The sequence below is a fragment of the Phascolarctos cinereus genome, unplaced genomic scaffold (genome assembly GCF_003287225.1).
Source record: "Phascolarctos cinereus isolate Bilbo 61053 unplaced genomic scaffold, phaCin_HiC Scaffold_4;HRSCAF=312, whole genome shotgun sequence".
NCBI classification, from domain to species: Eukaryota; Metazoa; Chordata; class Mammalia; order Diprotodontia; family Phascolarctidae; genus Phascolarctos; species Phascolarctos cinereus.
This window is the reverse complement of record NW_027555847.1, coordinates 359,903,891-359,929,346: the sequence shown is the minus strand read 5'-3', so window position 1 is coordinate 359,929,346 and position 25,456 is coordinate 359,903,891. Positions and strand designations below refer to the sequence as shown.

The 25,456-nt window shown below is 36.8% G+C and overlaps 1 protein-coding gene across 3 annotated transcripts; it reads left to right on the top strand.

Moving 5' to 3' along the window:
* The first annotated feature begins 833 nt into the window (after positions 1–833).
* SUB1 (SUB1 regulator of transcription) lies at positions 834–23,558 on the top strand. Of its 3 annotated transcripts, none has more exons than XM_020995284.1 (5): positions 834–937; positions 5,377–5,449; positions 7,783–7,902; positions 15,251–15,359; positions 19,756–23,558. In XM_020995284.1, exons 2-5 carry the CDS (start codon positions 5,378–5,380, stop codon positions 19,833–19,835), a joined length of 381 nt encoding a protein of 126 aa, XP_020850943.1. In that variant the 5' UTR covers positions 834–937; position 5,377; the 3' UTR covers positions 19,836–23,558. The 3 variants fall into 3 exon arrangements, with proteins under 3 accessions (XP_020850943.1, XP_020850961.1, XP_020850953.1); XM_020995302.1 differs by lacking the exon at positions 834–937 and adding an exon at positions 1,021–1,039; XM_020995294.2 differs by lacking the exon at positions 834–937 and adding an exon at positions 1,842–1,943.
* Positions 23,559–25,456: the final 1,898 nt, after the last annotated feature.

Genomic DNA, 25,456 nt, shown 5'->3' with positions numbered 1-25,456 from the left:
AGGAGAGGAGGCACGGTGCAGTCCAACCATCCTGTAGGGGACAAAGGGCCAACCCTGAAACCTGTCCCACTTCTAAAACTTACTGTTTATGTGACCCTGAGTCATTTAGTATCTCGGCGCTCTTGCATCTGAGGCTTTAAGTTACAATGCCAATTTGCAGTGGGACGAATTTCTTCACCTGGGAGTTTCTATACCAATGAAATCATAGGTTTCGTCTCTATTGAACAATGCTATCCACTTTTATAGTCCCTTATGGCTTAAAATCAGTTTTGGATAGTGTCACACAGAATCAGAGATTCACAGCTGGAAGTCAAGTCAACAAGAACTTACTAATGGAAGGGAACTTAGAGGCCATCCTGTCCAAATCTCTCCTTTTATGTAAGAAATTGACAGCAAGGCGGTTAAGGGAATTCCTGGAGCTCACACACAGGTAAAGGAGCAGAGCTGGGATTCCAACACAGGTGCTCTAATGTCACTTTTGGCGCTCTGTTCACTCTTCCAAGCTCTCTTTTTCTACGGTAGGTTCTTAATAAATATTAATTGAAAGAAAGAGTTTTTCTGCTTTCATATTTTCACTCCGTCAGCTTTGGGATCAACACAGTCCTGCTTTGCAAGAAGCCTGGTCAGGGGTGGGGATGGTAGGATAACGCTCCACTCCCTTGTCCTTCTGGGGGTAAAACTATTCATCCTTCTTTTCATACATCCTGCCTTTTTTCCTGCCTTCCCTTCCTTTACGTCTTCCTCTTCCAAGGACGCGGTCCCTTTAAACACCTGGAACAGGGCCTCGGGTTGGCTCGAAAGGACACGCCCCCATACCGAACACCTCCCTCTCTCCGCCCTCAGGGGAGGAGGGGCGGGACAACTCTTTCCTTTCGTCATTTCCGGCTCTCTGTCACTCCCGAGCTCTCAGCGGAGTGTGCGGCCGCAGGAACGGAGCGTGAGTCATCGAGGCCGGCGCCTCCTGCCCTCCCCTCCCTCCCTCCTTCCTCTTCCCTTCTCTTCTGTCGGCCGATCGCGCCGCGCCGGGGCCCCATCCAAGGCAGGGGGACCTAGGCACCGCCGGAGCTCGTGCTCGCTGTGGGCCGAGCGGCCGCTTCGGGCCCCGGGGCGGGAAATGGCGGAGTCCCTGACCTTCTCGCGGCTCCCACCCTCGGAGGCGGACCCCGCGCCCTGCACCCCCGGGCCGGCCGAGGAGAGGGCGGCGGCGGCGGGCGCCTCCGGGGGCGGGCCCCGCTGTCGAACCCTCGGCTCTTCGAAAGAAGCCTGGGCCCCGGAGGGTGGCGGCAGAGGGGGCGGGGGCCGGGGCTGCAGCTCGCTCCGCCCGGGGCAGGGAGCATGCGGCGGCCGGGCCTCTGCCTCCCTCTGCCCTCGGCTCGCGCCGCCGTCTCCGGCTGGGCTGCAGCGGGAAGGGGGGGGAGATCCGAGAGATTGGGGAGGGTGGGCTCGGCCTTGGGCGGGGGGCAGGGAAAGGAATCGCATTGAAAGGAGAGAAGGAGAAAATGGCGCTTGGAGCAAGTCCCTCCCCTTACCACACACGGAGTCTCCTCGGCTCCTCTCCAGCCTCCCACCCTGGTGGGCCGCCCCCTCCTCCTCCTTCTCCTCCTCCTTCCCCTCCATGGTCACCCCCTCCCCCGGGCCCCCAGATACAAGCCCCTTCCCGGCCCCGGCTGCTTGGTGCACCGCGCATCTCCACCCCAAGTCGTCCTTCCTAACCTTCCATCTTCTGCAGTTTCTCTTCTCCTTTTCATGTATGATTCCTGGCTCTCTGGTGCTGATTCTCCTTATTTATCACCCTCCTCCTCCTCCTCCTTCCCAGTTTCCTTCTTTCTTCACTCCCTCTCCCCCGCCCCCATCCATCCATCCTGAAAGACAAGACACCTTTCTTCACATTGCATGCATTGTATAACCTATCCAGGACAACCTTCCTCTCCTGCTTAAATTAGGTAGGATTAATGTTGGGCAGATACTGTTAAGGAAAAAATTTTTTTAAAAGAGCTTAGTTTCTTTCTTTGAGAAATGCTGTCTTTTCAGAATGAATGTGAATTGCAGCTGGTTTTGTGTTAAGGCGTTGGTTATTTTGAGTTTGGTTTCTTTACCGTTTAGTTCTTAATCTAGATGAAATCTGTACTGCTGTCTTGAGATACTACTTGTGGTGATGATTATTAAATATCTTCCAGGGAAGTGTTTACTAAAGAAGTTGGGTGAGATTATGCTTTGGTAGTTAAGTGAATGGAAATGGCTTATATTTAATTCATGATTTTTCATCCTTTCAGAGTACTGGCTTCTAGGGCAGAAAATTGAAGTCACTCTATTGACAGCTGATTTAGGGCGGTGGTAAATAGTGTGTTTTAAGAATTTGACCATTTAAAGTAGGTGAATATGAACAATTGTGGTATCCTGTCTTTTTACTCCTCATCTTCAAGATTTTAACAATCAAAACTGACAGAACTATTTTGAGGGTATGATAGATACTTTTGGAGTAAGCTTCCAGTGGAAGATGTCCCACTTTTTTATTTTTACCTTGACCTAATAAGGAACGTGTTGAAGCTTATTTAGCATGTATTTTCGGCTATACACAGCTGATTACTAATGATTGACTTGAGGAAAAAATTGATATTCTCATTACTTTGATTTTCTAGAAAGGAAGAAGGGGTAGAATCCCGGAATACCCAGTTTAGTTTGTACCAATAAGCCTATCCTGAATTAACTTGGAAGTGTCAGGGCAAGATAAAGTGTTTTCAAAGTGTAGGGATATTTTGAAGTGAGTGTAATGTAGTTGGTAATTGTTCTGGTTTATTATAGTCTTAGGAACCAACTGATTACTTATAACTTTGTGAATTGTGAAAACCCGTAATTAGTACTGGGTTAGCGCTAAGTGTGAAAAGAAAAGTGAGGGGTTACATTGATTACTAGGTAATGCTTTGTCTTAGTGCTGTGTGAAAATTAAGAACGTATTAATAAAACTAATGTGAAATGTTATGACATATATCTGCATATAAAAGTTAGTAGAGTCTTACTACTCTCTTGCTCAGAATCCTTTAATGGTTCACCATTGCCTTCAGATTGGCATTCTAGGACCTCCATGCTCTGGGTGGGGTCAGCCTATTACTGCCTTACATTGAAAGGAAGCTCAATTCAAATCAAATTACCTGCTTTTTCCTGAATGCACACCTTGCACATTTCAGAGTGCTAGGCCTGGAATCAGGAATACCTGAGTTCAAATCCAGTCTTAACACATTAGCTTTGTGACCCTGGTTAAATCACTTAACCTCTGTCTGCCTCAGTTTCCTCAGCTGTAAAATGGGGGATAATATTAGCACCTACCTCCCAGGGTGGTTGTGAGGATTAAATGAGATAATACTTGTAAAGTGCTAAGCACAGTGCCTGGCACATGGCAGGAGCTTACTAAATGCTTTTCTGTTCTCTTTCTTTGAGCTTAGTGGTCCCTTTACTGTACCTGTGCTGACTCTGTTTTATCCATTCAGACCCCTTAGTGCTACCTACCTCATGAGGTTTTCCAAGATTTCCAATTGTATATAATCTCTTCTTGCTGTATTCCTATAGCACTCTGAGTTAAAATGTTAGAACTAGAAAGGACCTTAGGTATCATCCCTCAATCAAAAAGGATTTATCAAGTGCTAATTTTGTATTCAGCCCCACAGATATATGAAATGACTTGCCTAAGGTCACATAATAGGTTAGTTTCAAAGTTTGGATTACTTAAAACAAACAAACAAAACCAACTAGCATTTATATAGCACTTTAGAGGTTTGCAAAGTTCTTTACAGACAACCTAATTTTATTCTCACAACAAGGCTGGGAGATAGGTGTTATTATCCCCATTTTACAGATAAGGAAAAAAGGCAAATGCAGATTAAGTGACTTACCTAGAGAGTCACACCACTAGTTAAGTTTCTGAGGTGGAATTTTGAAACCACATCTTCCTCATTCCTGGGCTAGTGCTGCTCTATGCACCTCGACATTGAGCTTTACACTGTAACCATCTCTGAATTCTGTGGTACCTCTCATGTTCTCCTTTTATTGTAGTTATTTGTGTATTTACCATCTCTCCCTACCATATTCTGTCTTCCCCCTTTATCCTCTCCTGATAATTTCCTTGAAAGTAGCAATCATAATCATGCCAGTCTTTACATCACAACAATATTTTGCACATAGTAGGCACTCAATGTTTGTTGATTGAAATAATGTAATCCTATACAGTGAATAATCCTGAATTTTAAATGCTATCTCTGAACTTATATCTCTCCTTAACAAATATCTTATTGTGTCTGCTCTTTGCTTTCCTAGTGGGAAGTAGGACAGCAGAGCCCAGCTGAGTAACCCACAGTTTTTGTTCCAGCTTCATACAATTTACTACCAATTCTCTTCTTTCATGCTGTCCTCAAATACCTCACTCCTTTCCCCCCTTATCTCTCTCTCCACTACCACCATCCTAGTACAAAGCTCTTATTTACACCCATCTGGACTATTGCAGAAATCTGCAGTTTTTCTGCCTTCGTTATCTTTTATCTAATCCATCTTCTAAACTTTGTTACTCCTAGGCTGAGTGGTTCTGTTGAATTTAGACATCTTTGGCATTCAAGGCGTTCTTCAATTTGATGTCCAATCTATTTTTCAACGTTATTTTATACTGTTTTCTCTATTTTAAATGTTCCAAATGCTGCTTCCTTCATGAAGTTTTCCCTGATATTAATTAAGAATCTTCCCTTTTGTATCTTATCATAGCATTTTGTTTTGTACCTCTCTAATGTAATGTAATAGGATAATAGATTTAGAGCTGAGAGGGTCCTTTTACAGTTGAGGATCCCAGATAGTAAACTTGCCAAGGTGGTAAGTGACAAAGCCAATATTTGAACCTAGCTCCTTTGATTCCAAATTCAGCTCTCTCCATGGAACCACACTACAGAATTTTATGTGTGTATGGTATCCCCTTTCCCCTCATCTTCCAATAGAGTAGGGGCCTTGTTTTTAAATTTGTTTTAATCTCACCATAAATGTTTAACATTTGTTAAATTAAGTTGAATAATAAGCTCAAAAAAATCCAGGAGCATGGAGGAAAATTTTGGTGTTTGTATTTCACTTCCATCTTTGCTCCCTCTGGGTTCAGGATACTTTTTTTCCAATTGGTAATTTGCTGCTATACTCTGTTTTGTTTAGATCACTCAGTCTGGAAGTGTGATTTCTAGCAATGTACTTATTATAGCACTCCTACTATGGTAGAGGTTGACTATAAAATAATAGTTATTTGTAGTAGAATTTGACCTGTGACTCTCCTATAGCATGAAATTAAGTTAAAATGATTAGAAGACATTTAAAATTAACTTAAGACATTATTACAATGTATTTTCTTTCTAGAATGCCCAAATCAAAGGAACTTGTTTCTTCAAGCTCATCTGGGAGTGATTCTGACAGTGAAATTGACAAAAAGGTAATCATTTGAAACAGTTTATTTGCATAATGTCTGTGGTGGTTTATCTGTCCAGAACTGGTGTGCTGTGCTTCCTCTTTTGCACGAAGAATTATAGGATTTCAGAATTAGAAGTGATCTTAAAGATTATGTAGTCCTCTACTTTACAGATGAGCAAGTGACATATTAAAAGACCCACAAAAAGTAAGATGTGGGAGAGCTGAGATTTGAACCAAGGTCTTCTGACTGCAAATCTACAACACTCAAGTATATCTCTGTAGGACAGTGGAAGGAGGGTGGGGTCAAAGCCACTATTTGCTCTGGTTCTGAGTCTTAGGATATCATTTTCCTTTGCTTTAGAGAATGTTGGGATATATCTGTATATATGTCAAAGGTCTGTGATTTTATTGGTGTGGGAACAGATCACTGCTTTTATTTCCATAACTTACTAGAATTCTTAGAAAATTGCCTGAGGCTTAGAGAGATTGTTAAGTCATTTATCCATGGTCACACAGCTGGTAAATGTCAGAAGTTGATTAGAACCCAGCTCTTCCTTCCTTTTTAAGTTTAGCATCCTTCTGTCTTTTCTTCCATGATGATAGTCTTAACCACCACCTCCAAGCTATTGTTTAACATTGTCATATAAATTTTGCCTATAACATTTGATTGAATTTTATATTTGGTACACTTTACATTGTGTGTAGTTTGAATGGAACTGTTTATTTGTAAGTAAATATGATGAAATAGGTCAAGTTTTCCAGTAACCATGCTCCTTATTTGTTGAGATAGCTACCAGATACCTCAAGGAACACAATAACCTTTCTATTCCTGTCAAAATAATAAGTTTTTTTGAAATTTGTGTTAGATATCTGATTAGAATCTTTTTAGCTGCCAATTTCTTCTGAAAGCATTTTATTTCCAGCAAAGGTAACCTGACTGAACTTGTTTGTGGTAATTGTGTAAGCACATGCAATATGTAGACTTAAGTCTTTTTGGCTTCCAGTTTTTTGATCTGTTGCATCTATGTTTGTTAAATGAAAATGAAAGAATTTTGGAAAAGTTACATTTAGTTATTTAGAGCCTCAAAAAGATATTAGAGATCTTTTACCCTTAATACTTAAACAAAGCTTTGATATTCAAGAAGATGGAATAAAGAGAAGACTCTCGATTTGACTAAAGTGCTTTTAATTTACCCATTAATAGGCTTCTGTATGATGAGCTAATTTTAACTACTTAGATCTAAATGATACTACAGATCCTGACTATGCTTCACTTTAATTCATTGAAGCTTTTTACTTTTCTTTCATCATACCCAGTAAAATGCTGAATATAATAATTTTATTCATATATTGAGAGTATGGTTTAGTGGACACAGGTCAAGAAAACACAGTTTTATGTACTTAAGTCTTACATGTCTAACATTGTGGCAATGTAACATTTCAGTGCTTTATACTCTAAGACTAAGTTATAGAACAATTTCATTCCTGTTGGTAGAAGTTGTTCCCTGGCTAGGAATTCCCAGTACCAGTGAAATCTCACTGGTGTCTCCTGCACTCCCCCATAAAAAAGGTAATTTTTCCCCCCCAGTTAAGGATCATGACTGCCCTCTACTGATTTGGGGAAGGATTTCAGTTAAATACTATTAGGGCTTTTTGGCTAATTTTCAGTGACTGTTTAGAAAGCTTTTAATATAACACTGAAAAAATCATCATTGTTTTGACGGTTTCTAAAGATCAAGATGTTAACTTTATGGGCCCAGCACAAAATATCTTTTTATTTTGTTCTATTCAGTATATGGTAGGAGTGTTCTAAATTGCCCTCCTCATTAGTTTACTATATACCTGTGTGATTTGCTCTAAATAAATAACAAACAATTTAATAACTAATATAACTTAATGGTCACAAATTTCAGCCATGGTTTTAGTCTTTATTCAAACTGTATTGCCAATAGTGACTTCTGAGGGCTATTTATTAAGAATGTCTCTTACCTCTCAGTGGAGATGTAGAACTGTCAGAATTGGCCAGTTCACCAATGTGCTGATTGCTTTGGCTTGACTGTACTTATTTGTGGTAAAGGAAGGGTTTTATTCTCACAGGAAGTCATTGGAAAATTACAGTGATCTTAAAGAAAAAAGTATAAGTAATACATTTAAATAGGAAAGAAAGCCTGCTACTCATTTTTACCATATGTATGGATTGAAGACTGTTCCTAATGAATAAATGAGGTTACTCCTTTTAAAAGTGCCCCAGTTGGGATTTTTTTTTGTAGTTGAATCATCTGTGGAATCATGTTGAACTTAAAAATATGTTTTCTGTTTGCATACTTTGACCATATTTAAAATTTGTATTTTAAGGCAAAGAGGAAAAAGCAAGCTCTTCCAGAAAAACCCATAAAGAAGCAGAAGACAGGAGAAAGTTCTAAAGCACCAGCTTCGTCCAAGCAGAGCAGCAGTCGAGATGATCATATGTTCCAGGTAAAATTTGACAGTTATGTATTATTAGAATCAGAGCAGTTCCCATATATTTTGTTGCTAAAGATCGTTAATAAAAGGGAAACAAAGGATATTTGATTTAGAATGACAAGGCTGGGTTTTGTCTGTCCTATGAAATAAAGAGTTTGGTTCTGATGACTTCCTTACCCAGTCTAAATCTGATCCTATATAATTGTATGACTTTCTTGTACAGTCATCATCATTTTAGTTGAAAAGGATGCAACACTTCAATGTTCTTTCAAGTGAAATGGTTGTTTGGGCAACATTGAGAATTAGCATAAGATAGCTGAAATTTTACGGCTGAAATTGTATGCCTATTGCCTGATTTTAAAAAATACTTTGTGAAACAGCTAGATGGCAATTCCCACAAAAAAATGTTACAGAAATTAAAAGTGATAAATTGTGGGTGAGTCTTCAGCTGAGCTTTAAAGGATGGATAGACTATTAATTAGCATTTAGCTGGGGTAATTGAATAATCAAAGACAGAAGTAGGAATGAATTTGTTATGAAGGAGATGATAAGGAGACCTGCCTGATTCTAATCAGGAAGAATTAGGGTGAGAAATATGGCTAGGCAAAGTTGTACCCTCATGAGTAGGCCTTGAATGCCTCCTTGAAGGATTTCTGATCTTGTTTTGATAAGTAATAGGGAGTTGTTGTTTGTTTGTTTTTTTTTATAGGGCCTGTAGGGTCTTAGAGGGAAATGGTTTGGTGAAAGCATTATTTTAGGAAGGGTAATCTAGCATTAGTGTATAGGATGGTTTGTTCCTTGGGGTTGGGAGACAAGATGACAACTGGATACAAAAACCACATAGAATACCTTATCCTTCTGCCTTTTATGTATCTTATATCTACATGTTTATTTATATATTGTGTTTCCCATCACTGTGCCCTTAAGTACTTATCTAATTGTGTTATTCCATGCTCACCAATCTCCAGGGGCTATCTATTGCCTCTGAGATAAATTTCTTAAAGGCAGTGGATCCGAGTTCTCATTTTTTTTAGCGTTGTTTTCTTTTACATTATTATGATCATTGTGGTATGACTTGTTTTGGTTCTGCTTTCTTTTCTCTGTATCAGTTCCTCAGTGTTCCCAGGTTCCTTTGAATTCTTTATAGTCTTCGTTACTTATAGTGTACAACAGGACATTCTGTACTAGAATAAATGAGAACTCGTGGCTGGAAATGTAGATTTTGGGAATCATGGGTGAAAGTGGGAGCCTTAAGATTGGATGAGCTCTCTGAAGAAAGTGAGTATAGAAGGAGAAGTGTAAGAGGGTATGTATTGAGGCATCTATGAAAACTCATATCCAGTAGGTAGAAGAGCAAAGAAGTTGTAGGTTAAGAGAGAAGAAGAAAATATGGAGGGTAAAGTAGCACAGGACTAGAAGAATGTGAGTTTCAAGAGGGAGATATTAGGTATATCAGAAATAATAATGGCTGACCTTTATGTAGTGCTGTGAAGTTTTCAAAGCACTTTACATAATTCCCATTGCCATTTTACACATGAGACAATGTGGCTTCAGAGACGTTAAATGATTTATGTATTTAAAGTGAGATTTTTTTTTTCTTTTTGGTGAGGCAGTTGGAGTTAATTGACTTGCCCAGGGTTACACAGCTAGTAAGTGTCAAGTGTCTGAGGGCAGATTTGAACTCAGGTCCTCCTAACTCCAAGGCCAAAGCCCTATCCACTGCGCCACCTAGCTGCCCCTAAAGTGAGATTTTTAACCCAGGTGTCTCCAGACTCTCAAGTGTCAAGGCTACCTATCCAAAGAGAAATAAGGATTCATAAAAGATGATAGTATTTTGCAAAATACTGAGTTCATTAGAGCAGTTTTTCTTGTCCTGGAAGACAATTTAAGGACCAGGAGAAAAATTGCCACTCTTACTTCCTCAAACCTTGCAAAAATTCTGTCCTGGAGGAATAAAATAAGTGATAGCAATCTTAAATTATAGCGAGGGAGATTTTCTCTTAGGAGCAAATGAGGACTTTATGACTGTAAAGTTTTTTAAAGTACAGTTTTGTTAGGCAAAGGTTATTATAGGATTTAATTCACTGAAGCAGTATGGTTAAAAAAAATCCCTCTAATGACTTAGAATCCTGAATCTAGGACAAGTAAATAGATTTGATGAATACTTAGGGTCTCTTTGTGAAGCTGAATACAGTTATTAGTGATGACTTTATGAGCCAGGGCCTGTTTCTGAAGAGCTGATCAACGTTGTTTAGAGATAATAAGTAACCGGTTTGCCCTTTTTGTATGTTAGGAGGACTGGGGAAGGAGAAGGTGTTTCATATTTTCCCCATCTTTTCAGTCTATGAGCAAAGCAAAGGGTAAAATAATATAACCAAGGTTACCTGGTAGGCCTGAAATATAGGAATATGCTTTGTGAGATTATATAATGTTTATATGTAATTTATAATAAAAGTAATTCTTCTTGTTGCTAATCTGATCTATGCATAGAGGAGATATTTGCCAGAGTGGGAGTGTGGAGTAAAGGCATCTTGAAAGATGGGGCTGGGAATACATTCACCCAGTGTCTGACACTTGAAATACATGATGTTAGTAAGATTTTTTTCCATTCTGATGTTGAAATGGTAGTATCAGATCTCTTATGCTTGACATTTATTTAGTTAAATGTAAAAAAGTACTCTTAACACACTTACCAATCAATTTCAAATATCTGTTTAGTACCTACTGTAACCCAGGCGCTGTTAGGTGCTGGGAATACAAGTACAAAGAATGAAACAGTACCTACTTTGCAGTGAGCTTATATTCTGATGGAGAATATAAGTAGTACATATAAAATATATTCACCATAAATATAAAGTTAGTAAATACAAATATATGCAAAGTGGTTAAATACGAGGTGGTTTTGGAAAGAGGGCTCCCTCTGGCAGTTGGGAGTATCAGGAAAAGCTTCGTGTAAAAGATGGTGCCTCAGTGGCATTTTCCAAGAAAGATAGGGGCACTGAGGCAGAGGTAAGGAAGGAGTGCATTCCAGACATGAGGGAATGGCCAGTGAGAAAGTATGGAGGTGGAGGATGAAGTGTTGTTTATGAGGCACAGAAAGAAGACCAGTTTGGATTGGTCGTAGAGTACAGAAGGACGAGAAATGTCCAATGAGTCTGAAAAGATCAAGCTGGTTTTTGAAGAGGCAGAGGCACTAGACACCAAATTGGCAATATTTGCTGGATTATGGAGAAAGCAAGGGAGTTCTGGAAAAACATCTGTTCTGCTTCATTGATTACACTAAAGCCTTTGACTGGATCACAAGAAGTCCTCAAAGAGGTAGGAGTACCAGATCATCTTACTTGTCTCTGAGAAACCTGTATTTGGGCCAAGAAGCAACAGTCAGAATCAAATGTGAAACATTATGAAAGGAATATGACAAGGCTGTGTGTTGTCACCTGATTTATCTAACTTATATGCAGAGTACAACTTGTGAAATGCCATTCTGGATGAATCCAATACTGGTTGCCGTGAGAGACACCAACAATCTCAGAAATGCAGCAGATACCATTCTGTTGTCAGAAAGTGAAGAATGAGAAGCCTCTTGATGAGGGTGAAAGAGGAGAGTATAAAAGCTGGCTTGAAGTTTAATATTAAAAAAAAAACAAAACCAAAAACTAAGATCTTGGCAACTGGTCCCATCCTTTCCTGGTGAATAGAAGGAGAAGAAATGGAAGCAGTATGAGATTTTATATTCTTGGGCCCAAAGGTCACTGCAGATGGCAACTGCAACCATGAAATTAAAAGATGCTTGCTCCTTGGAAGGAAAGCTATGGTCAATCTGGATAACATCCTAAAAAGCAGAGACATCACCTTGGCAACAAAAGTCCATATAGTCAAAGCAAGTGAGAGTTGAACTATAAGGAAAGCTGAGCATCACAGAATCAATGCTTTTGAATTGTGCTGAAAAAGACTTCTGAGAGCCCTTTGAGAGGTCAAATCAGTCAATACTTAAAAGAAATTAATTCAGACTTTTCACTAGAAGGTCAAATACTGAAGCTGAAGTTTAAATACTTTGCCCACATAATGACAAGATAGGACTCACTGGAAAAGACCCTGATGTTGGGAAAGATTGAAGGCAAAAGGAAAAGGGGATGGCAGAGGATGAGAGGGGTAGATAGTTTCATGGAAGCAATAACATGAACTTGGACAGACTTAAAGAGAAACTGGAGGGCAGAAGGGCCTGTTGTGCTGTATTCCATGGGGTCACAAAGAATTGGATACAACTGAACAACAACAAGAATCTGTTATGTAAAATTTTTGGTTTAAAAGGATTTTTAAAATTCATCTCAGGAAAGCAGTTTTAGGATTATTGACCAGGCCATAGAAATAGTTTAGTTTTCTCTAGCACTCAAACAACTTGACATAGTAGGCACTTAATTAATGTTTATTTTTCTAACAGGTCACTTGCTAGATACCTTCTTCAATCAAGAAGCATTTATTAAGGGCCTTTTATGTGTCAAGCACTGGGGATACAAAGACAAGTAGGAAACAATCCCTGGTTTTAAGAAGCTTATATTCTATACTAGGAGAGGTGTATGTGCATAAGAATGCACAGAACATTGTATAATACACACACACACACACACACACACACACACACATAATATGTATACTATAGAATAAAGAATAATGTAAAAGAATATAAAAATATACAAAATACGTAATTTGGTGGATCAGAAAAAGCCAAAGTTATCTTTTTAAAAATTATCAATTAGTAAAATGTAAGCTGGTCAGCTTATTTTATGAGTCATTACTTTAGTCCATGTTTAAAGCATTTATTACTTCTTTATATGCCACGTTCTTCCATTTTGCAAGAAATGGTATCTCTAATTTTCTATCTTGTATCTTGATCACTTTAGTAATCCATTTAAATTTGTATTTCCCCCAAATAAGTGGTAAACAAAACTTTTGAAAAAAAAAGTAAAAGGAAAATCTTTCTTTAGCTCTCACAGCCCCAATCCATTAGAAACTTTTTATAACCTCTGTGTGGGCTCTGGTCCAGCTATACTAATTTTTTTTGTTCCTCACACATGACACTCCCATTTCCTGTCTAACTGCATTCACAGGGGCTTTAGTCCCCCCATGCCTGGAATGCATTCTCTCCTCACCTCTGCCTCTCAGAATCCCTAGTTGCCTTCAGAACTCAGCAGAAGCAGTCTTTCTTATGAGAGGCCTTTTCTGATTCTCCTACCTCTAGCTGTGAATGCTCTCCCCATGCCAGTTTCTGAAAATACAATTACTTTGTATGTAATTTTTAAATACTTACATTTTACAAGTTGGATATATGGTCTTTTCCTATAGGGAGTAATTTGTTGAGGGTAAGACTTATTTCTGTCTTGGTATCCCTAGTCACTAGCATGGTGCCTGTCACATAATAGGCACCTAACAAATGCTTTTTGATTGCTGTCTTTCTCCTCTGGAACTAGCATTACAGAGTGTAAAGAGAAAACTTAGAAAAGTTGTTTTCATTTCTCTTGTAATTTAGAGTATTCTTTCATGTGGTTTTGAATACTTTGCAGTTTTTTGGAAAACTGTTCATGTTCTTTGACCACTTGTCTACGGGAAATGGCTACGTGTGTGTGTGTGTATACAATGTTTGTATTAGTTATATATACATATTTATCAACTGTTTATAAACAAAAAGCATTAAATTTATGCATTTTATCACTTAGTATTTGTTGTGAATATGTATCCTTGTAGTTTATACTCTAAAGAGTTTTCTTTCAAAGATGATAGTTTCCTACACTAATCAAATTTTCAAGGGGATATTTTATGGAACCTGATAAAATACTAACAGTTCATTAACAAAAGATCTAGGATGTTGAAAAAAATGATGAAAAGTAATCAAATGAAGGAAGAATAGCATTTCTAGACATCAAACTATTCTAAAGCATCAGTCATCAAAATCATCTGGTATTGATTAAAATATTTGATCATTAGAACATACTAGAAAAGGGAGAATCAGAAACAGTGGAACTCAATAACCCAGTGTTTGATAAAGTGGAAAACATAAATTACTTAGAAAAAAACTCAAATTGATAAAAACTGATGGGAAAACTGTTAAAATCAGTCAGGCAGAAATTAGGTTTAGACCAATACCTTACACTGTACTTCATGATAACATTTTAATGGATATGTGACCGTAATATTAAAGGTCATATGATTAAAATTAGAAGAGAAACAAATCATATACCTCTCAAAGCTATAAGTAGAAGTATTCTTAGCCAAATAAGAGAAAGCAGCAGTTACAAAATATAAAGTAGATTACTTTGATTATATGAAAGTGAAAAGATCCTTCACAGATAAAATTAATGCACCTAAGAAAGAAAGTGATTGAATGAGAAAAAAATCTTTGTGTAGTCTCTTTGATAAAATTAAACATTGATGATATTAAACATATATAAACAGTTGATGAATGTGAACTGATGCAGAGTGAAATAAGCAAAGCCAATTAAACAATATATATATATATATATATATATAATAATTACAATTCCAAAATGGAAAGAACCATCCCCCACCCCCAATCTGAAGTGAATGTAACAAAATAATAAAGATCAATTATGACTCAAATGAAGATATATGAGGGGAAACCCATAGCCTACTCCTTTGTAGAAGTGACAGGTGTTAACATTGTACATGTTTTTCATATGTTAATCAATTGTGTTGATTTTTAAAAAAAAAATACTAGTTGAAGGGGGTAGCTGGGTGGTACAGTGGATAGCGCTTCAGCCTTAGAATCAGAACCTGAGTTCAAATCCTGCTTTAGATACATGATACTCACTAGCTGTGTGACCCTGGGCAAGCCACTTAACCCCAGTTGCCTCACCAAAAAGCAAAAAAAATAAAATACTACTTGATAGGTGGGATGGTTTTCTGAAAGGGAGTCAGAGGGGACACTGGGGGCATAATTATGATGATGTAAGAAAAAGAAGACACCAATAGAAATTTATTTAAAAAAAAAACAAAGACAATAGTTTCCTTTCCAAATTTATTAATGCAGTTTTGTAAATGTTTTCCTTTGTTCCTAGCTGTTTTTTAAAAAATTAAATTATATTTAGTTTTTAACATTCCTAGCTGTTTTTGAAAATATTTGGAAGATTTTTAAGAGAAATTTTACTGAATTTTATTATGGAGATACTTTGACTTTATTGAGAACAGTAGTCAAATAGTAGTCATGAGATTTTTCATAACCAAATAATAGAATCAGATAGTTTTAGGCAAAATATTCAATGATTAATGTGCTTTAAGTCTGTACACAATTTATTTCGCAAATAAATATCTATAGGAATCTTTCATGGGCTTATTTTATTTGCAGATTGGAAAAATGAGATATGTCAGTGTTCGGGACTTTAAAGGAAAAGTCCTAATTGATATTAGAGAATACTGGATGGATCAGGAAGGTGAAATGAAACCTGGTAGAAAAGGTAAGTTATTTTTTTTTCCCCGTTTGAAAGATAACTGTCTGTGGGGATTGTTACCATGGAACCATACTTATATGTCTCTAAAGAATACATATAGTATAGAATATAAAGGGTCTTGTCTACATGATTTGCCTAAAACCTAATTACTTTGATTTCTTATTAGGTAATTTTATCATTAATGTGTAAGTTAAATAAATCTCCTCTTTATGTACTTATTAGTGTCAGATTTAAAAAAAAATCCCATTCTGAAGCTTCCTTTTGGCCTGTAGGTGGTGACCTTAACTTCTTTTAGACTATTTGGCTATACCAGTGGGGTCTGTTGTGTCATGGCAGGTACTACCATACAGGAAAGACTTCAGCTATGGTCATCAAGCCTGTCACCAGAAAGTTGGTTACAAAGTGATTGAACTTTTTGGCCACAGAAACTCATGAAACTATCTACTAAGGCAAGGAGGAATTATCAGTGGAGAGTACTTTCACTTGTGAAATCCTAAGAATGTTGAGATTAACTTTATTCAATTACTGCTAAGACACCCTTCTGGATATGTTCTACTTAGAAATTTAAACATGATCTGTTACTGCACAGATTTAAAAATTTTATATATATATGTGTGTACGTACACACACACACACACACACACACACAAAACGCACACACATATAAAGTTTAATGTAACATTTTTTGATTGTTTGTAGTACAGAGAACTTCCAAAATGTCCCTTTATAGCCCATCAAGTTGAGATTTTAATTATTTTTGGTTGAAATTATTTTGTTTTAACAGCATTTCTTGGATAATTGGAGGCCAGCTAGGCTGTCAAAAAATTAGTTGGGAATACTATTTCTTTTTTAGGTTCCCTTCCCTAGGAGGGACATATTCTCTGTCTTTGATCTGTAAGAGAGATTGATCGTTGATATTTATCCTTATCCTTGACCTTTCCCTTCTTTATCTTGTCTCACATCTGTTTTATTTAAATCTTTGTTTATTCAAGAAGCATTTGTTGAGCACCTGCTTTATTGAGTCCCATATTCGGTGCCACAAAGGAAAAAGAAGACTTAATTTTTGCTCTTGAATTAAGGAAATAGCTTAATTCATTTTTCAATTCAACAAACATTTATTTAAGGGCCATTTGTGTACAGAACATTGTGTTAGGTTCTTGAGGGATGTAGAACAATGATAAAAATTCATATGCTTCTTACAGTGCTTTTAAAGTTTACAAAGCACTTTCTTTGAAATATGCCTTTGGGGTAGTGTATGTTATAGATGAAGAAACAGCCTCAGAGAAGTGACCCACTTGGGGGATCAAATCCCTATTAAGTTTCAGGAGTTGAGACTCAAACCCCCAGCTCACCTGACTCTTAGACTTATGGCATACTGCATTATTGAGTTTATTCTAGTGGTGGTGTAAGACAGAAACACAAATTACTATAACATGCATAATTAAGTTCATTAAGGTGCAGAACCAAGTGTTTTGTGTGGCTTAAAGGTGGGGAGCCATCATTGCTAGTTGGTGGAAATTAGGGAAGGTTCCGTGGAAGAAGTAGCATGTTATTTGGTCTTTCGTGGACGATAGATAGGAATGAAATAGGTTAAATTGAAGAGAGAGGACATTGAAGGCATAGGGAAAAGTAATCAGTGTTTATATAGTATTTTAAAGTTTGTGTAGTCTCATTTGGTTTTCCACAGTGACCCTGGGAGGTAGGTGTTATTACTTCCATTTTACTGTTGGGGAAACTGAGGCTGAAAGAAGTTAAATGCTTTGCCCAGGGTCATATAGGTAGTAAGTATCTGAGGCAGTATTTGAACTCAGGTCTTCCTGACTCCCAAGTCTAGCGTGTTCTATTCATTATACTACAGCAGGATTACAGTCATAAAACTGGCAAAGTTCAGAGTGTATTAGGGGGAGAGAGAATAGTTTAGTTTGGTTGGCACATAGAGTATGGATGGAGGGGAGAATAGTAAGAGATAAGGCTGGAGAGGTAAGATGGTTCCAGATTGTGGAAAGCCTTGAATGTCAGAGGAGTTGTTGTAATGGAAAACAAAACAAAACAAAACACTGACTATAGAGTCTAATAGCCTGTGTTCATATCCCATTTCTAACATGCATGACCTTGGGTAAATCTCTTTAACTTACCTGTGTTTTAGTGTCTTCATCTATAAGATGAGGATGTAGGAGCAGATACTCCCTAAGGAATTCTATGCGTTTTACTTTGTTAGGCAGTGGGGAGCTACTGAACTTAGGAATGATATCACCTTCTCTTCCCATAAGAATCAGTCTGGCCTTTGTAAGAAGGATAATTAGAAGGGGGAAGGATTGAAGCCGTAAAATCTATTAGGGGGCCATTACAATGGCCTAAGTGGTTTGTATTGAAGAATGGTATAGTGGCAATGGAAATTAAAAAGGAGGGGATAGTTATGAGACTTACAGAGATAGAATTGAAATGACTCACAATTGGTTATGAGAGATGAGGAAGAGTCAAGAATGCCTCCATGGTTTCAGATTTGTGAGGGTGTGAGTGGTGGTGCTAGAGAGAGAAGTGTTTAGTGATGAAGATAATGAGCTCAGTTTTGCACATATTGATTTAGAAGTACTGGTGGATTGTGAAATAGGCAGACAGAGAGGTAGTACTGGAGATTAGAAGAGAGATTCAGGCTGGAGATTCAAATTGGAGATTTACCTGCATAGAAGGGATTCTTGAAGTTTTGTAAGTCCATGAATTTGCATAGGGAAGAGAATGCTGAGAGAAGAGGGCCAAGGATGGGACTTGGAGAGAACTTAACACTAACATGTTGGGAAGGAGATTGAGGTCTTGTTAAGGAGTGATTAGAGAGAGGTTATAAGACCAATAGTGGTTGGTGAGCCACTGAAGCCAAAGTAAGAGTTATTCTGTAATAGAAGTAGTGCACACATCAAATAGTGAGTGAATCTTGACACAGCAGCCACATGAACATATGGACAGCCATTTGGACTGCCTCAAAGTGTTAGCTTGAGACAAAATGCTGCTTATTTTCTCTATTCTTTACCCCACTTCCCTGTCATTTGGAGTGTTCCATTTGCTGTCCTTCCTCTTTATATACAATTTCATTATCTCACATATGGTATTGTTAAATTTTATTGCTTTTTCTATAGTATCTATCACCTTCTTTAATTTTTGTTCAGATCATCTTGAATATTGGTGTCTCACTTGCCTTCTGTCCCTTTCTGCTTTCAGCAGTAATCAGTCCAGCATGTTAGAGAGATTTTTTTTGTTGCTGCAAATGTTAAACTATTTGAATAGTTTAAATAGTCTTTTCCTAGTTCCCTAATAACATTTCACAGTTTTGTTATTACCCCTGTACATACAGGAATCTCCAAAATTAATTTTTTTCCACTTATTTATTCATAGGATTAATGCCTTAAATGTTGGAGGTTTGGAGAATAAGATAGACAAAGATATAATACTTGGCCTTGATGAGCGTACATCCAGATTACACCCATAGTGATAACTTTGTGTAAAATATGATAGTTTGCTAATGTACTATATATTTTTATTGGCCTATGCTAACTTCTAGAGATGTGATAGTAAAAAAGAAGTTTACTTTCTTTACTATCTCTCTAGGGTGATTACTGTCCCTTCATTTGTATTGTTAGGTTTTGTAACCTCCAGAACTTAGTGAAATGTGACTATTTAGTGTGTTTTCAGAAATACTGCTTAATGTATCCTGCACTTTGTGGTCTCCCTGTCCCAAGTTAGCTTCATCAGAGATGTCTTAAGGGGGCAGCTGGGTGGTGCAGTGGATAGAGCACCGGCCCTGGATTCAGGAAGACCTGAGTTCAAATCTGGCCTGACATATAACACAAGCTGTGTGACCCTGGGCAAGTCACTTAACCCCAACCCCATTGCCTAGCCAAAAAAAAAAAAAAAGAGATGTCCTAAGAGTCTTGGCCTGGGGCCTGTACCCTAAGACCTGCTTAACACTCTAGAACTAAGTGAATTTCCTGGGTTCCTGTGGATCTTTGGAGAAAACCTTGCTCGGTACTGGATTTAGTGGTTATTCAGCAAATTTGTACGTGTCTGCTTGGTTTGCTACTTTCCTGGTGACTGTGCTATAGCTGTATATTATCATTTGCTCTGATTACTTATCAGTACTGCACAGGAATATATTTAAAAATTGAAAGATATGCTAGTCAGTCAAAGTGGAGATGGTATATAAGCAATAATGATCTTATGTGGCCTGGCCAGAGAAGGCTTTGTAGAGAAATTACTACATAGCAGTAATAATTTTTTTTAAAACTCTTAATGATATTCAAGATTGATTAATTAAAAATTTAAATTGTGATGTTTCAGTTGTAAAGTTTCATTTGTAAAGCTCTGCACTAAAAATAAATTGTAACTCTGTTTTCAAAAAAATGTGTTTTAGGTATTTCTTTAAATCCAGAGCAATGGAGCCAGCTGAAGGAACAGATTTCTGATATTGATGATGCAGTAAGAAAACTGTAAAATCAGAGCCATATGAAACCTGTACTGTTTTAGTTGTTTTAATCAGTCTTTTTACATTGGCTTTTGTTTTCTAAACTATTTGTTTTCCAAGCTATTGTATATTTGGATTGCAAAACAATTTGTAAGATGAATCCTTTTTTTTTAAATGTGCATTAAAAGTGTATTCTGAGTGAAGCTAATTGTCTATACTTTATTAAAAAAGGAATGCTTTGCATCCACCACCTAGTGTAAAATAAAATCAAGTAATAAAATCTAACTGTTGTGGCCTTTTTTGATCAGAAGCATTGGTTACTGGTAAGGCCAATATTAACAATTTGTAGATCTTTAGTTTCAGCTCAACTAATGTTAAGAAGGCATTGAATAGCATTGAATTTAACAATAAACATTTGATTTGTGAAAGCTAGAGCTTATCTTTTCTCTTCAAAATATCCAAATATCCAAAACTGATTTGACTTTAACTTTTTCCACTGTCATAATTTTACTTCTTTCCCTCTTTATTTCTTTTGTTTTTCCCTAGGGTGGCTTGTCTTTTTGAAACTTAATTTTACTTCTTTCCCTTAAATAATATAATGTTAGTATTTAGAGACTTCAGTGGTATTGAAATATTAAGGTATCACTTATTTAGGTACCAATTGTCAATTTAAACACTGTATATAGAAGCCTTAGAATTAATTCTACTGTAATAAATATTACTTTACACTTAAAATGAACTTTGCTTGTATTTACTCCAAGCAAATGTATGTTAATTACCCCAGAGTTTTGTGTAGTTACCAAGCCACCTTGTTTAGTCTGCAGAAAATCATGATATGAAAGTCTTAATTTGCCTTTACTTTTGAAAGATGTTTACAGATTTTTAGGATGATGTCTGTAAAATCAGATATTGTTGTTAAATTACCTCAGATTAGGATTTAATAAAAATCCAGAAAGTTTACTGGTCCTAACATTTTATTTTAGATACAGAGAGTATGGATAGTATATAGACTTTGCCATCTGAGAGTATGATAGTATATAAACTTTGTCATCAGAGAAATAATTGCGTTTAACCATGTTGCTATATTATTATAGTAAACTTTTATAAGAATAGACTGATACTTGTTTTCTATGGTTTCTCCCACATTAGTCTGTTGGGAATGATATTGTTTTGGCCATGCACTTAGTGCCAATATGTACCTAAGTGGATTTGATTGACCTACACTTAGTTAGCTTTTAGCTCCTTTCCCCTATTGTGTCTGAAGAGGGAGGCACAGGAATGATGAAATAGAAAATTTGATAATGAACATAATAGCTATAAGATCTGAAGAGGGCATTGATAGTGATGTGTGTGTGTGAAACCATGCAATACTTGTGAAAATCTTGTGTGTGTTAAAGGGAAATGTAACTGAGTAGTTAGAAAAGATGGGGAGAACTTTAGACTGAAGGCAAGTAGGGATAAAAATATTTATATTTTGAATGATCCAAAATTGATCACAGTTTTAGAATAGAATATACATTCAGGTAGGACTATGAAAATTGAGATTCTTTTACTGTAGTGGCACTTTAAGATCAATTCATATAACTATGCGACTATGATTTACTCATATATTGTTTCTTAAAGGTTTTTTAAGAATAAATTCTTGTTGACAGAGTGGATTTGGATTTGGTAGCAAACCCCTAGTGACTACTACCATCAGTCAGCTTAGCTATTTGACAGTGTTTCATTGGTTCTCAGTGAATGCCTAGGAACTCCAACCTTCCTATTAAGTGTATTCGTTGGATTTGCAGTCTAGAAAACATTTTATAATAGAGTAGTCAAGAGCTTAATTTTAAGACTATTTGGCCAATGAATATAGTTGCTGATTCTTAACTAAAAGTTACTCTTTTTAAGTGAGATTTTGTACTTTTTAGATGAATTCTTATAGTATCTTGCATTACATTTTGATTAAGTATATACTTTGGGGGAATAAGGAAATTCTTGATATATAAAATTACCTATGATATAGACCAAAAGATTCAAATTGTATTTCTGTAGACTGAAATTTTGCCCAATTTTTGAGGGAAGCATTTAACCCTATTATGATTTAAAAGTATCGTTCCTTTCTGACTAACAAGGTGTATTTCAAAGCTTTAAATGAATTTGTAAGCTAACACATTAATAATATACTTTGCTATTGTGAAGATGGTGCTGAAATCCATCAATCTAGGTGTTGAGCAGCTTGTTAAAATACTTATACATAGAGGTAGTTGCATTGATATTAGTAATAACTTGTTATCTGTTAAAACTACACATCAAATACACCCACTGAGTATTCAATACATGGTTAATTTTATTATCGTTTGTGTGGGTTAAAGGGAAGCATTATCTTATTCATCATTCTTTAAAGTAAAATCTCTTGACAAGTAAAATTTGGCCCTGGAAGTATGATACTTAAAGAACTGATGTATTGATATTTAGGCCTCAGTAAATTGTACTATTACTCCAGCGTGTGAACCTATTATTAATGCAACAACAACAAAAAAACTCCTGATGCATTTTCCTCTTATGCTTTATAAGTACAAAATGCCTTTTATAGAAAACCACCTACTTTGTCAGCTCTTAAAGATGTTTTGATGATGTTCAGCCTTTTTTTTTAAATAGAAGAAGCAGTGGTATGTAATGGAAAAAGTGCTCAATGTGGAGTTAGTTTTCTCCTCTAAAATGAGAGGGTTGGATTAGATGATGACCTATGAAATCCTTCTAAATCTAGGATCCTATGATCTGGGTTCAGTTTTGGGCTCTGACATTGACCATGGACAAGTCACGTCTTTGTATATCAGTTTTCTAGTCTGTAACATGGAGATGATAATAGTTCGCTTCTGGTTCTGAGGAAAATGCTCTGTAAGCCTTAAAGGAATATTTATATAAAAGCTCTGAGGATATTTAGAAAAATTAGAAGAATTTTTTTGATGATGAGGAAAGACAGAAATATCTTTGTAACCTTATTCCAAAATGTAAGAGGTTATATGGAATTGTAAGCAAATTTCTGAAGTGTCACAGTCTGGAAGAAGTGTTTGAATAGCTCCAAAAAACTAATGACAAACATGTTGCAGGTGACTAATGCACATTGTCTGTTTTCCTGGGTTTTTAGGCAACATTGTTCCTTGGTAGCTGTGCATTGTGCTGTGGTGTTTTAAGATTTGGTATATACCCCATAAAAATTAAAGCTGTCCAATATTAGTAAAATTCAGTGTTCAAAAGAATCAAGAGTTGAGTAGATCAGTGTGGTAGATTGACAACTCAGAAAGCATATTTGGAATTGGGTGATACAGAATAAAGTCTTTGAATAAAATATTAGAGTCCATTGACTGGTTGAATATATACTACATGGTTCACACTGGTCTAATAGTTTATCATTGATGTATACAGTATGATTTATACCTGATAAATGCCAGTAGGGTGAAAAATCATCAGTGGAAAATGTAAATGCAATTTGAGTATGCCTGTACTATGTACTCCTTTTTAGGTATTTCTTCTAATGGAAGCGAGGCCAGCAAAATACTCAAAACTAAAAAATTGTTTGGATATAACATGATGAGAATGCTATCTCTAGGGGATAAAAATTCAAAAATTACAAATGTATAATTCAGTTTGTTAACCATTGTGGAATGTCTGTATGCTTTGGTACTGTCTGCCATGGAGAATATAATGCTCCATCTGTGACTATCCTAAATGTTGAAATAAAAATGAGAAATGTGCTGTTTATGTGATCCCAGTTTGACAATTTGAAAATGAATGGATGAGACATCTGTCTTGTGATTTTTTTTTTTAATGGAACCTTGTTCTGTAGAAGTCCTGTGGAATTTGTGGGCTGGTTTCCCATTCATCATCTCCCAAACCATGTAAATACTTAGCTGTATGGAGCACTCGAACCCCTTAAGACTCCTTAGATAAGTCTTAGGATCCCTTGGCATATGCTTTTCATTGCATATGACCTTTTTATTAATATTTTAAACTTATGCATCCTTTTACAAGTTTCCCTATTTTGTCCTCACCTTTGTTTAGAAATTTCCCATTTAACTTCTTGGTTCTGGGAACAAGGGAAGTGGCATAAATTACTGGAAAGATTATTGGACTGGGAGCCACAATGTGGTGCAAATTATCTTTGCTGGTGGATGCCTAATATTGGTTACTTAACCGTTCAATGCCACACTTATCCATCAGTAATGAGTGCTTTTTGGCTAGGGGAAAATGGCACAGCTATCTACCCTGACGGGTCTAAATGCAAAAATACAAGAAAAAGTTCTTGTGTCCTTTGGGTGAGGTAATGTGTGTGTGTGGAAAAAACTTCACATGAAGCATTTCGAACCCTTTGAAACAAAGTACCAAATAATGTTTATGAGTTTGTACTTTTCAAAACACATGTCCATTATCTGCTTTGAGTCTTTACGATAATGCTGTGAAATAGAAGAATGCAGACTTAGACCTGTATTCAAAACATGGCTTAGATACCAGCTCCACGACTGCAACTCGTGACTCAGCCTCACTTTACTTGTGTAAGATAGGGATGCTATTTCCAATATGTACTGGACAGGTAGGAAAAATCAGAAAAGAGCCCTATGAGCCTTAAAATCCCTCTGCAAATTGTAAATTCAACATCTCAGTTTATGCTTATTTTTCAACAATATCCATGGTTTGTCAATAGCAAACTTGAAGCTGTTTATAGATTGCAGTCAATTGTGTTTTCTTAAACACTTTATTTTCCTCATTAAAAAATAACAGATGGCAAGATAGCTGTCTGACATGTATTTCCAAGGCATGAATTTGGCCATCAAGTGTTTTTACTTTACATTTGTTTACACGTTCCCTTTGTCTCCCCCCCACCCCTTAATTCTTTGAATCACAGACTGGGAGGATCTGAGGTGATCTAATCTAGCCCCCCCTATGCCTAGGTAGGACTGCCTCCCACCAAAAAAAAATTGTTCTCTTTCTCTGACATGTCCAGAGACTCTTCATTAATTCTGCCTTATGATCCTTAGAATTGAGTGTCACTAATTGAGCATCAAACTTAAATGTTACTTTTAAAACAACTGTAGGGAAAGCAGAAGTTGCCGATTACTATTTGAATATTAATATTTAGTTTTCTCTTTGCCTTCTCTGTTGAAATAAACCCAGTTCCTTTAATTTAATCAGAATGGGAGTAGATCTGGAAATGAAATTACACATACGGTCTATTTCTCAAATCTAGTTATTTCAGTTTTTCTTTTTGATGTTTTGTAGTTCATGGGCATTTCAGTGTACAAGCTCTCCTTGTCATACATTCTAACAGCCTATTACACACTTCTTTCTCCACTGAGGCTACTGCAGGTGGACAGTAACCGAGCTGACCTGGGTTAACAGGGTCGGCTGGTAGTTAAAATAAGGAATTAACCAATCTAATGTTTCTTCCCTACCTACAATATTGCTTTTCTTTTCTCATATAGCACCTTCCAGAGCTATTTTTCCACTGTTTTTTTTTTTTATCATTTAGAGAGCATATTCTACCTGTGTTCAGTGTATTCTACCATGGCGTCTCAAATCCTGTAGGGACCTCACTTTCCCAGTTCAGCAAAGGCTCTCTTCTCATTCTCCTGTATTCATTTAGACTATTTTCCAAGTTGGGAGCTCA

Coding starts and splice junctions, on each gene's coding strand:
- SUB1 (XM_020995284.1), top strand. CDS start 5,378: ATGCCCAAATCAAAGGAACTTGTTTCTTCAAGCTCATCTGGGAGTGAT. Junction 5,450..7,782: donor ACAGTGAAATTGACAAAAAG/GTAATCATTTGA, acceptor TTGTATTTTAAG/GCAAAGAGGAAAAAGCAAGC. Junction 7,903..15,250: donor GAGATGATCATATGTTCCAG/GTAAAATTTGAC, acceptor TTTTATTTGCAG/ATTGGAAAAATGAGATATGT.